Source organism: Pomacea canaliculata, linkage group LG2 (assembly GCF_003073045.1).
Source record: "Pomacea canaliculata isolate SZHN2017 linkage group LG2, ASM307304v1, whole genome shotgun sequence".
Lineage (NCBI taxonomy): Eukaryota > Metazoa > Mollusca > Gastropoda > Architaenioglossa > Ampullariidae > Pomacea > Pomacea canaliculata.
The window spans coordinates 34,530,537-34,543,846 of NC_037591.1; the positions used below are offsets into that span (position 1 = coordinate 34,530,537).

Genomic DNA, 13,310 nt, shown 5'->3' on the forward strand with positions numbered 1-13,310 from the left:
AATGCAGATGGTATGGACTCAACGAAGTGATTCACTTCTCTTCACACACTCCCTACACAATTTAGAAAGTTCTCACTCTTCTCTGTTTCGCGATTTCCCTGGGCATGTAGCTGTCAGAGGTGAGACAGGCCTGAGTCTGTTACTGGCTAGACTTCCTCCCATCACTTCCTCCCATCACTTGAGATAAGGCTACTTTTACTTCATGAAGCTCAGGTAAGTCAAGGGTCAAATGAAGAAAATCTAAGAAACGTCCTCGTCTCTTTAGTTCCGACCTGAATGGCCTCTTGTGATACATAGACACATGCCTGACTTGTACCTGTAAACCAGGTACGCTTACTTTTCTTGCAGTTTCTCTCACTATCCTTTTTTTTTTTTTTTTGAAAGATATGGTTTGTTTTATTTCCCTGTTAACTTACTTCTTTTTAATTCTGTTGCACAAATACATAACACATAAAAACTATTAAAAAATATAAAACAAACAGCATCTGCACATAAGGTAACAGTCGTTTAAGAGTATATATCCATCAACCCAGCAAGCCGTCCAAAAACAGTGTAGACACAATCTCTTATCTGTTCTTGTTCCAGTCACAGAGTTATCTGAAATATTTCATAAAAAAAAATGTGCTCTTATCTTATACTATCTAAAATTGCTCCTAAAACCCTCCAACACAAACTCTTTACATAAGTTCATGTGACCTGTCATCCTCTTTTTCTGTTTTAAACATGACAGTGAAACAGAATTCATTAAGACATGAGAGTGAAATCGCATTCATTATGATGGGAGAAGGGAAAAAACATTCATTAAATCTTTCCTCAGGCTGTCATTTTTTTGTTCAAGACAGGGACAGCCATTGCAGTCAAGAATTATGTTTGATGATGTGGTGATGAGGACGAAGATGATGATGATGATGATGATGGTAATATAATCTGGAGCATTTCTGTATTGATCGAATTATTTTAAGTTTTGTTTATTATATGTAATATCATGGATGTGTATAGGTGGATTGCTGTCTGCCGAGACCAACGCTTAGCCTCTTGCGCAGTTCTGCTCTTAGTCTCGGCGAGCCTTAACAATGAATGTGACTGAACCGGAAGCTTTGTACACACCTGCCTCGTTTTAGTAGTGAACTGAAAAAAAAATCCGTCTTGCAGAATCCAATAATATAAGTTCGTGGTAATATCCCAGGCAATCTTTCTCACGGCTTTATAACTACAATACCAGGGGTAAATAACATTCATGAAGTCTGGACATTACTTCACAACCACGGAGGTAAGATGCTCGATCGTGATTTATCCAGAATAAAGATTTACCCTGGCTCCATGAACACGACCTCAAAACTACAGACCTTAACAGTCCGTGACCCCCAACGACATTAAAATTCGCTCGTTACATTTCGTTCCAGATGTTTTAGAGTACCACAGAACACAATTTCAATCATAATATTAGTTTTTATAAGTCACATGAAAGTGTCGTATAACGGTGACACCATTGTTCATTTTTCAGAAACGAACAATTTTCTTGAAATGCGTCATCTCCATTATTAGTGCCAGTCAATGGTGGAGCAGCGGGGTGAGGCTGGGGGCTAACTTGTATTGTAACCGTATTCATCCACAGTCCCCCTAGCGGTCTTCTCTTGATCTACAACAGAGTAGGGTAACATTACTCCGCGACCTATTTGCCCTCAAACTGAAACGAAAGACGCTGAAGGTTACAAAGCAGCAGTGACACAGGTGTCACATGAAATCAGAGAAAGCCGCCCTCTCCTCGCACCTCACGAGGGAGAGTAAAGTACGCAGAAGGTGAACTGAAGATCGCAGTTCAATATGGCGCATGACGAAGCCATTGTCCCATCATGGATATGTATAGGTGGACTGCTGTCTGTCTGCCAAGACCAACGCTTAGCCTCTTGAAGAAGTTCCGTTAGTCTCGGCTATCCTAAACAAAGAATGTGACTAAACCGGAAGCTTTGTAGTATCCTGCCTCGTTTTAGTTGTTAACTGGAAAAAAAAATCGTCTGCAAGTAGTCCAGTAATACAAGTTCGTGGTCCCATTCACAGGCCCTAACCTAAGTCGAAGTACTGAAAAAGTTTTCACCCTTCTAACATATACAGTTATACACCATCTTTACACTGAAAAGTAGAAGGTACTTCGTATTTTATTTTCACGTCTTAATAAAATGTAAACAACACATTAAATGTAAGTGACACGAATTAGTTATGATTTTATTATTACCATAAGGATTTATTGGTTATAATTATTTTTCCAGACAATAATACAAACTTTATACCGGACTGCTTCGGCCACAAGAAAGGCACACTATTTTCACTTTCTCTGCCTCCTGGTCTTTATAATTGATGAGAGAGAAAACTTTGCAAGTGTAATTAAATTAATCGCATTTCAACTTTGTAGAATGTTTATGTCAAAAATGAAATATTGCATTAGACATGTCTGGGTTTTATTTTAAATGATAATTATTACTTAAAGCAACTTTTGGGAATTTCGTTTTCGGTTTTTTAAGGCATCGGAGGCTGTTTTTATTTTTTTTAAATCTTTAGAAGCGCTCAAAATCAAAGGTTGAAAAAGAGGTTTTATTATTTAGTTATTAATAAATTTATTTTAGAACGTATTCATTTATTTATGACATAAAATTTCTTACGACAGTTCATGTGTGGTTCATGGGAAGTAACTGGGATCATTTCTTGTTTTGCCCGATTTTGTATTTTATTTTTCTTTCTTTAGAAGATGTTTCTCTCTTTCACTTCGCTACACGAAAAAACTCTAATCACCTTCTCAAGCCGCATTTAATTACTTTAGTTTCATATCATGTTGGCTAATCTTTTGTTGGCACCACCAAAAAAATACAGCCGCCTCCCCTCACCCTCTCCCCCCCAAACGTCTCACCCCTGAAACAAGTTTCTCCTCCCCACTCCGAAGGTGTGCACTATATTCAGTTGTCAGGAGGTCACGACCCTCCCTGCAAACCAAGCCTGGGGGACTGTCGTGTCTCCAGTGATTTGCACCGAACGCTTGTATTACATTTTGTATATAATACACACCTTGTCAAGCACCGAGCAGACGCCAGTCCCGAGGTTTTGCAAGAACTTTTTTGTGGCGGAGTAAACTGTGTAAAGCTGACGTCAAGATGACTTCTGGGATTCGTTGCACGCGCACTTCGCGTGAAGAAACACACGCACGCACTCACACGTTGACGTTGATGATGGAAAACATTTGAAAAATGATAATTACAAGGACAAATTTTGTTCTACCTTCTTTTTTCTTGGCTGTGGTGTGATTGGATTTCTATTTGTTCTTCTCTGCTTTCAAAGAGGAGTGAAAGAAAAAAAAAACTCAATAGCTTGAATTTGTTTGATATAACAACTGCATTAAGTGGATCATGGTCTGATAAGTGATTAGCTGGATTAAAACAGTAAAAAAAATTTGTTTATTTTTAATAACAGGGTACATAGGTGAATTTGTTTCTCGGAACCGATAAGTTTCAAGACTTCAATACAAAACTAGAAAAGTCATCGAGAAATGCATTTAACGGAAGAAGGGAGACACACAGAAGAACGGGTACACACATAGCATACTGCATTCATGATGTACACCCGTGACATCACAGTATCCTGCACTCCTGTAACACTTCTATTGTGACACTGACGGTTTGTTTTCTCTTGGTTTGATAATAAAATATTAAAAAACAGGGTGCGTGGTCACTCGCGCATGAATGTATGTGTTGCATGTAAATACCAGGTGTGGGTCTTCATGTACCTTCTTTCACCTGTTGTTTCCTTGTTTTCAACACCTCTACCTCGCTGCTGTATAATTTCCTTTTATTTAAAATTGTGATTTGCATCCCGGTCCCAATCATTGTACAACTACAAGATCGAGCCAGACACCAGCATTCTCCAGCATCACCAGACTGGGACAAGAGAGGCTGAAGACCTGCCAGTCCTCACTGATGAGGTGAGAGAAGCTATGCACAGTCTGAAGGGAGGAAAGTCACCTGGTGTGGACAACGTACCTGCTGAGCTGCTGAAGCATGGAGGAGACGCAACAACCAAGGCCTTCACCACACTGTGTCAAAAGATATGGGAAGAAAAGAAATGGCCAAAAGAATGGGCTCAGTCTATCATCATCCCACTCCCTAAGAAAGGGAACCTGCGGCAGTGCCAGAACTACAGAACCATCAGTCTGATAAGTCACCCAAGCAAAGTAATGCTCAGAATCATCCTCAACCGCTTAAAACCTATTGCAGAGGAACTGCTGGCAGAAGAACAGGCTGGCTTCAGGGCTGGAAGAAGCACGATAGAACAGATCTTTAACTGCCGTGTTATGATAGAAAAACACCTGGAGCATCAACGTCAACTATACCATAACTTCATCGACTTCAAAAAAGCTTTTGATCGTGTCTGGCACGATGGACTCTGGCAGGTCATGAGATCATTCAACATAGAGGAGGGACTGATCCAGATGGTAGCAGCACTCTACAAGAACGCCTCCAGCGCGGTACTACTCAACAACCACCTAGGCGAGTTCTTCGCGATGACGATCGGGGTCCGTCAAGGGTGCCTACTCTCTCCCATCCTTTTTAACATCTTCCTTGAAAAAATCATGCAGGACACCCTCCACAACCACCTTACCTCAATCTCCATTGGTGGCAGACCCCTGTGCAACCTCCGCTTTGCAGATGACATTGACCTCATGGCAGGCAGTAACAAAGAACTTCAGGATTTGACGGACAGACTCTCCAGGCGAGCGGGGGCCTATGGCATGGAAATAAGCTCAGAAAAAAGCAAAGTAATGATTATTTCCACCACCGACAGCAGCAGCAACATCGTCATGAACGGCCAGAAACTGGAGGAGGTCAACAGCTTCAAGTATTTGGGTGCCACCCTGACTAGAGATGGTTGCTGTACAGCAGAGATCCGTATCAGGATTGGTTATGGCAACATCCGCAATGTCCAGGCTGGATAGGATCTGGCGAAGCAACTCAATCAGCTTCAGTACCAAGCACAGGCTGTACAAGTCCCTCGTAGTGTCAATCCTACTCTACGGCTGCGAGACTTGGACGCTGCTTGCCGCAACGGAAAAAGAAGCTCCAGGCCTTTGAGAACAAGTGCTTGAGAAAGCTGCTCCGCATCTCGTACCGCGAACACAAGACCAACGCATACGTACGGAGCACCGTAACCTCCCTCGTGGGCCCACATGAGCCCCTTCTGGCAACAGTGAAGCGGCGCAAGCTCGCCTGGTTCGGTCACGTCACCCGCCACAACACCCTGTCCAAGACGATCCTACAAGGAACCCTCGAAGGGAGCCGTCGTCGTGGTCGTCCGAGGAAAAGCTGGGTCACCAACATTAAAGAATGGACCGAACGCGAGATGCCAGACCTGCTCTCATCTGCTCAAGACAGGACCGGGTGGAAAATTCTGTCTGTTGCTGCTGCCGGACGGTCCCCCCTACGCCCGGACCGGGCATGGGACTGACCTGACCTGACCTGACCCAATCATTACTTAAGATTAAAACAGAGACATCGGGTTAGTGCTATGCTAGCTTTTGTTAGTCTGTCACCGACTGCAAATCCTGTCTCGAGGACCGCTAACACCTGAGTTTAGTTTATGTATTTATTTTTAATGGCTGTGATGACTGTCTGTAGCACAGTGCCTTAGCGGGATTAGACACCAGATCCTGTTAGCCTCGTGCTAACAGCTTTCACACAACACAGGGTCACACCAAGTCACCTGGAAATATCCTCAGTTGCGTCTTTGCTGGCTCGCGCATGCGCAGTGAAACCCGATACCTCCCGTAGTCTCTTCCGAGATCGGAAAGAGGCGGGGTGCTTGGGCTCAAAGGGGATCATCACTTGGGGGTACAAAAGCTTTCATGGGTTCATTGGTTGCACAATGTCGCAGTGTCTTTTGATGGGGTTTACAATAAAAAGCGATACACTGTGAGAGTGTTGGTCACGAAACAGTAACCAAAGTGATTTTTTTTCAAATGATTGGATTTAGTTCATTACACTCACAATATCTGAGCGAATAACAAGTCCTTTCTGGCTGTACACCACACGGCTTCAATCATCGACAAAGAACACGTGCGCAATTGTGTTGTTGTTGTTGTTCACCTATAAATATTTTGGTTACACTCGAAGACAGCTTTGGAGATGAAACTGCAGGGCGTCCACAGGTCCATACAACTTGATATCGAGGGGCAATGTAACTTGCAATGATATAATCTTGCAACATTCTTAATCCTTTTAGTTGTCAAGATGATCTTCGCTCCAGTGGGTCTTTAAGCTGTGGTGGTACCCGGGGTGGGTAGGAAGCTGAACAGTCTTTATACACGTCACTGGCTGGTCCTCGTGACTCGTTTCTCGATTGTCTCTGTAACCGTCTCCAAGGCTGGTTCCACTGGCTTAGCCGCAGACAAAGAGCAAACACCATAAGGACATGATAATTAAAGCAAAGAGCGAGGTAATGGAGCGCGTGACAGTCACCTGTCTCCGCGTGACTCATGGCTGTGTAGAAATATGGTTACATAGACACTGAAAGTAAGTTCGCAGGCGGTAGTGATTAATTTGGACTTCAAAAAGGTACTGATAGTTATCTAGAGCTGAACTTAATTGTCACTTTATCATCTGCAGAATAAAATTATTAATATTTTTAATGAATGCAAATGTTTCCAACAACAGACGCTCAAAGGACAATAGAATGTCGGTGGCTTAAAGTTGACAGAATGTTTCAGTAAGTACGGTGTAGTTCAGTGACTATACATTCTTGACAAAATTTGTCTAAAGCAAAAACACGCGCACATATATATATATAAGAGAGAGAGAGGTGCAAAAGAATGCATACATCAGTAATAAGCAAAAGGTAGAGGACACGAAACGAGATTACTTTTAACAAGTATCTCTGATCTCTCCATTATTTCTCTCTTGATTAAGAGTCTTAATGTGAGCAATGAGGGTAGCGATGGTGGTTGCTGTTGAGGAACGGCAAAGACCTTCATAACCGTACATCCGTGACCATCTGTGTATCAGACCGGGAGCCTGTGAGGTCACGTGATCAAGGTGTGCACTAAAACATTACACAGCAACCGTTGTGCACCCGTTGGCTCTCGGGACGGACATACATGTTCACCCTCCCTGTCATTTCATCATGATATATTGTAGTGGTTAACAAGGATTCTGTTCTGAGGAAGAAAAAAAAACTGGTTCTTAAAATCTTGCAACATCCCGCGTTAGAGAAAACTCGTTCCATCAGTAGATGGAGTTGCATGGTGGGGTTGTGATGACAAACCGAAGCAGTAATCAGATCGTCTCTGAATAATATCCAATCAAAACAAGAAGTCGTAAATGAGTTATGTGGGTATAAACACTGTCCTCAACTCACATCTATGAGGCAATGATAGGTAGTCAAGGGAGAAGGCAAGTTCGTGCTGCTCTCAACAAGCCAACATATTTACAAGGACCTGGCCATGAAGAGGACACGAAGAGCACGAAAAACAAACTCGACACAGCCTTGCTTATAGATAGCCTCTATCAATATCATCCACAGCCATAATTTTATAGAAGTGTGAAGACTTTAAGTGTCTGGCTAGATGAGAGAGAGAGAGACCCTCTCCCAGCCCCACTGTCAAGTAGGGAAGTATACTGACAGAACCTGTATGTTGGGCTAACAGTTTCTTCGTGAGCAGATAAGACAGGAGATACCTGGGGCTGCCAGTGTGATTTACGTGCACCTCAACATCTATAGTTGCACACACACAATCTCTCTCTAGAACTGTGCAGTTAAATACTTACACTCCCACAGGTAAACCAGGTAAACACACGTCCATACTTGAATTACATACACTTGCACACTGCAATGTCTACACTGTCACACCTGTCTACTGAATGTGCCGCGGTACTGAAAGTCATCCAAACAGTTCTAGCATTTTTTTAAAACTGAGTTTTATCGAAATTTAACATAGTGAGAATCAATTAAACAAAAACAAAAACAGTGATAATATTAGGTGTGGTTCAGTACTTGAACGCACGTGTTTATCTCCCAATTTTTTTGCTTATCAAATTTTACTTGCGTTGCTTTCCTTTTTTGTTTAATTCTCATCTCAATTTTGGGCTGACCTTCCTGTATGTTTTGTACGCTTTTGTCTGTCCCACCATCCTACTTCACTTTACGATTTTATTTACTTCACTTCTTCCGTCTCTTTTTTCTTTCTTTCTTTTTTTTTTTTTTTTTTTTTTTTTTTTTTTTTTTTGAGTGCGTGCATCTGTAGGTGTATGTGTGTGTGTGAATGATTGCACGATTCAACTGTGATGATGTCACACACAATCTGAAATTAAATAAAAAAGAAGCACCATAAGACCGCATCCTCTATGTACGGAGGCTTGTTGCTAGAGGGCGCGCGCACTGTCCTCGTGGCACACTTGACACGCTTACAACGCCATCTTGTGTGGCAGTGTGCATTCCACACTTTGTGACCACTCGTCATACGTCCTTGTCGTGCTGTGGACTTCAGTGCACAGTGGAGCAATGGACATTTATAGGTGGACTGCTGTCTGTCTGCCGAGACCACCGCTTAGTCTCTTGCGAAGCTCTCCGCTGTTAGTCTCGGCGAGCCTCAGAAATGAATGTGACTAAACCGGAAGCTTTGTATACACCAGCCTCGTTTTAGTAGTTGACTGAAAAAATCATGTTGCTTGACTGTAAAACACTTTGTTTTCTTAAACGTATTATTTCTTTAATATACCCATCTCAGCAACTATTAATTCAGACACACAGCTTTGTATCCTCCCCAAGACCAAAAACGCTTTTAAAAATATATATATAACTATAGACAGCCATGATGTCCGCAGAACTTAAGGTAGAATTCCACCCTGAAAATAATCTCTTTGCTTTAAATTTTGAAACAGGTTCATCACTTACAGTAATGAATCTTTAGCAGTTGTGTAGGAGGTTTGTAGGTTGGTGGGGGGTCAAATTATGCTGACAGTGAACGACAAAGCAACACAACATCTACCCCCTGGTTCCTCCTACCCCACTGTTTAGCAGCAAAGCTTGTCCTGTCTCTTTGCATGTAATATTTTCCATCGCAGGTGACATTTTACAGTCTCCTCGACACACTGTACGTGTACCTCATGCTAATACTCAAGCCTGCACGTCCATTAATCAGACAGCATGTCTTAATTTTTGTAAAAAAAAAAATATATATGTATAAGAAAACTTCAACTGGTGGCGAGACACGTGGCCTGGTGTGACTGGAAGGGGAGGGGGTAGGTGATGTTTTAAAACTCTGCTAAAAGACTTAATAAAATTCTTTCTCACTTTGTCATCAGCACTAGTCTCACCTTGTGCGGTGACCTCACTTCCTGTTGCATCACCCTTCATATCACGTGTTCTGGTGTTCTCCCCCTTTCCCCCCATCACCCACTGTCTGTGCATTTAAAGCTGTCTGTCAGTTTTCTTCAGGACCTGTACTCTGTCTAGAAAGCATGAAGAGAGAGGGAGAAAAAAAATTAAAAAAACTCACACACTGACAGGAACAAAAGGTCTACACCACAGGAAGTTCCACGTGAATTTGCAACTCACGGTTGGCATCACTCAATGAGTCAGAGGCAGAGAGAGTCAAACTTTGACCACTTCCTGACCACTCGTAGATAATGCACTTGACTCCAGAAAGCCATCGCCCACCCTCTACCCAACCAACAGCTCGCATTCATCATTGTCGTAGATACCCAGCGAGTAAATTGTCTGGATAAGGAATCAACGGGTTAAATTAATCCAAACGACAAACTACAGATTTCCGAGCCACTTAGTAGAATGGTGGCTGGTTTATTTGACAAGAAATGGAAATTATTCCAGGCAGTAGCGATTTCGTACTATACGGGTGACGGGGTGGGAAGCGAACCCCTCAGATCTCCTCCCTATCCCTCGAAAGGCCAGTCCTGTGTCAGAACAGGTGTCATAACACAGATAACGCTTTACACCCCTCGAGCCGAGGTTTGAACCAAGGATTTTTCGATCCTCTGAGTGTTTGGTGATAAACGACCGTGTGACCGGGACCACCCCGTCTGCAAGAGAAAGAAGTGTGGTTCAACGTGACAAGACAGAGAGGGTTGGTGGACGTGTGTGAAAGTCACTTTCAAATCGATTGCGCAGATACGGGGCCAAGGGATCGTGAAGTTTATGCGACAACGCACCGAACTTGCAAAACATAACCGACATCGATTCCGTGGGGAGGGGTGGCAGGTAGCGGGTAGCGAGGGTGGGCAGAGTCTCCCTCCAAGACGAGAGGCTTACCGGGTAAGTGAGCACGGAAGTGGGTGGGAGGAAAGAAAGGGGGCGTGGGGACTCGATTTCGGAGGGTGGAGATGTCCTCTTGTCTCTCTTCACCGCTGCCACCCGAGAAGGGCGTTCGTTTTGTCGCGTGGGTCGGCGCCCGCGTACCCGTTTCTCCGCCGCGCGGCGAAGCCTCGAAAAAAACGAGATATGATCACCTCGGGGTGTCATAATAGCATTGTTCTTCTTCTTTACTGTTATTCAGCGGATAGTGCCCTCTATTGCACTTTCTTCTTTTATAATATGCAGGGGAAAAGAGAACAGAGCGTGTCAGAAGTTGGGACTAATATTGATGTAGGACAAACATCACTTAGTTGATGTACTACAGCGATACCTCGGTGGTAACATTCTTTTCATCGTCTAAGTCTTTATCCAATCGGAATAGCATCCACACAATTTGTACACGGGTGTGGGTCAGCCAATCCTGTCCTACCCGGACACATAAAAGTCAAACATGTGACCGACAATATTTTTGACAAATTTTGACGCGACAGACATAAAACAATTGCTCAAAATATCCTCAAAATAAATGTCCAAAACTAATTCGACAATGTCCGGTTAGGAAGACCCTGTAATATCAGGGGAAAGCAAGCTGGGGATTGACAGGGAACAAGCTGACGTCCTCCGGGAAGTAGGACCTGTCACGTGTCGCTCATCTTCGACGTAGCTCGCGCTGCAGTCGCCGGTGACAAATGGCGGCCAGTCACGAAGACGCCATATTCCCCCTCCAGCCCCTCAACACAGAGATTTAGTTTGTCAGCCACAGAAAGTCGCCAGCTGTGGCTGAGGTGGGGGAGCAGGTCGGAGTGACAAGATCCTCCTCGCAGGGTTGAGGCGTTTGTCTGATTCCTGGTTTCCTCCCTTCGTTTTAACTTGCTACTTTGCGCATGCGCTAACGTCTGTTTTGTCACAGACCCTTTCACGGCGACCTTTCGCTTCTACTCAACCTCCACCCATCCGGAACATCTGATACCCCTAATCTCTGACCAGCTTGTCCCGTTCGGGGTGGCTGGCTGCCTGAATCTTCCTGTTGGGTTTCGCTGGCGGCGAGGTGGTCGCATCCCGTGGTCCCTACTACGCATCCCGTCGTCGTCTACCACTGGAGCGAGGCTGCGCGCACGCGCGGCGGACAACGGTGGTGTTTAAAAAAGAAGAGCTCCCTGGAGGGGGAGAGGAGGGACTTTGAAGGACAACATGAGCGGGGAATACAGTCTGATGCGCTGCTGACATTCTCGGCTCTCAAGTGCCTCTAGATATAAGTCAAGGAGACTGCAAGTCGTCAACTTTTTCTCCTCTTGAGCTTTTGCCAGCACGTTGTCGGCGTGTGGTAAAGCTTCTGGACTGTCGTGCGATCTTAGTGCACCTTCAACAGTCGACATTTACATAACATCCAGTTGACGAACTGAGAAGTAAACAGGCTTTTGATGTTGTTTTGATAGTCGGACGTTTTGACAAGGAGAAACAACTGCTGGATATTTAATCACAAAAGGAGTCGACATGCGAGTAAGACCAGTCGCAGATCGAGAAGTCCAAAAAGGTCAGACAGGACTAAGTGACTCCACGTAATCGCTTGACGTGATTCTACGTGATATAAAACGTAATCAGGTCGTCTCCAGTTCCATACCCAAGTCCCGCACGCTTTTTACATCAGTTTCAATCAGACTTTTTTTGAAACACGGACAACAGTCGTCATCACAGGAGTTTAATGTCAACGGACTCCAACCGTCATTGACCTCGAGATACATCATTGTCACAGGGAAACTCACGTGCAACCAGCCGTCACGGTGACCCAGCATCTCAGGGATTGCGTATCAACTCCAGGCCGAAGGGAGGTAGCCCTACTTCTCTACTTCTCCCACCTCAGCTCTACTCCAGCATCTTTTCCTTCTCCTGAAGCTTCTGGAGCTTGCGAAGCTGGACGCCAAAGCCACGACGCTGCTTCCCCATGGAGGCGAACTGATTCCAGCCCCGGCTAACGCTTTCGGGGATCCAGTCTTCATCCAAGCCGCGGACCCCTCAAAGGGCTGCTCCTTGTGCACCATGCACCTGGTCAACGAAGTTGTCACCTACGTCACCTCCGGTGTGACCGTGCCGGCACCCATCTCCCCATCAGCTTCGTGAGTACTCTGGTTTCGCTTTCCTTCAAACAATTCTTTTGCTTTAAGTGCTAATTATTGTTTTTCTTCCTCCTCGTCCTCCTCCTCGTCGTCGTCGTCGTCGTCCTCCTCCTCCTCTTTCTCCTTCTTCGTTGTGCTCGAGGCATTTGGACATTGTGGCCTCTGATCTCTTAATTGCATGTAGTTTTCCGTGTGTGGGGTGTGTGTACGCAATAACCAGATAACAAACATAAATTTGAGCGACCTCTCCTTTTCACACAGGGAAGGTCTGGTTAAATGCATGTCGTCTCCATTTGTTTTATGCCAAACAACCTCCCCTACCCTCCTTTTTCTTCAGGAGAGTTTTACTTACTGTCAGAACATCAAGGGTCGTAATTTGTTTCTCTTGCCTTCTGCATTTTACCTGATCCGTTACCTTGAATTGTGTGCAGCTTCCTCCTGTCAGATAGGATAGGCTACAGTTGCTCCTCCGTTCCTCTAGCTTTGCTTTTACTGATAGATTTCTATCTGTGCTTGGTCATCCTGTAATACAGCAACAGTAAACAACATTTGCCTCATCAAAAAAGCGCTACAACAGCATTGTCTCATTTGAAGCAGACGACCACAAGTGTAAATTAAGTGTGGGTAAATTAATTGGCGAGACAAGAGAGAGGGTGTTAGCACTTGATAAGTCTCGTTACGTAACACCATCGGGGGGAGAGTGAGAGAAGAGTTGATTGAAGAAAAAGAATTCTGTGCCTGCTAATGCTTATCTTAATTAACACAATGTTTCTTTCTTCATTTACATGATTGGTGATTTCCAGTGATTATTCTAGTGTTGAGCACCCAAGCAGACGCGCACGCACTCACGTT

General features: G+C 44.2%; 1 protein-coding gene across 1 annotated transcript in view; it reads left to right on the plus strand.

The window, feature by feature from the left end:
- Positions 1-11,128: 11,128 nt before the first annotated feature.
- Positions 11,129-13,310, plus strand: part of LOC112556358 (receptor-transporting protein 3-like) — a 32,909-nt gene continuing 30,727 nt past the window's right edge. Inside the window, exon 1 of the mRNA XM_025225289.1 lies at positions 11,129-12,458. Within this exon, the coding sequence (XP_025081074.1) occupies positions 12,382-12,458 (77 nt within the window). The 5' untranslated portion in view covers positions 11,129-12,381. The remainder of the gene's footprint in view (positions 12,459-13,310) is intronic.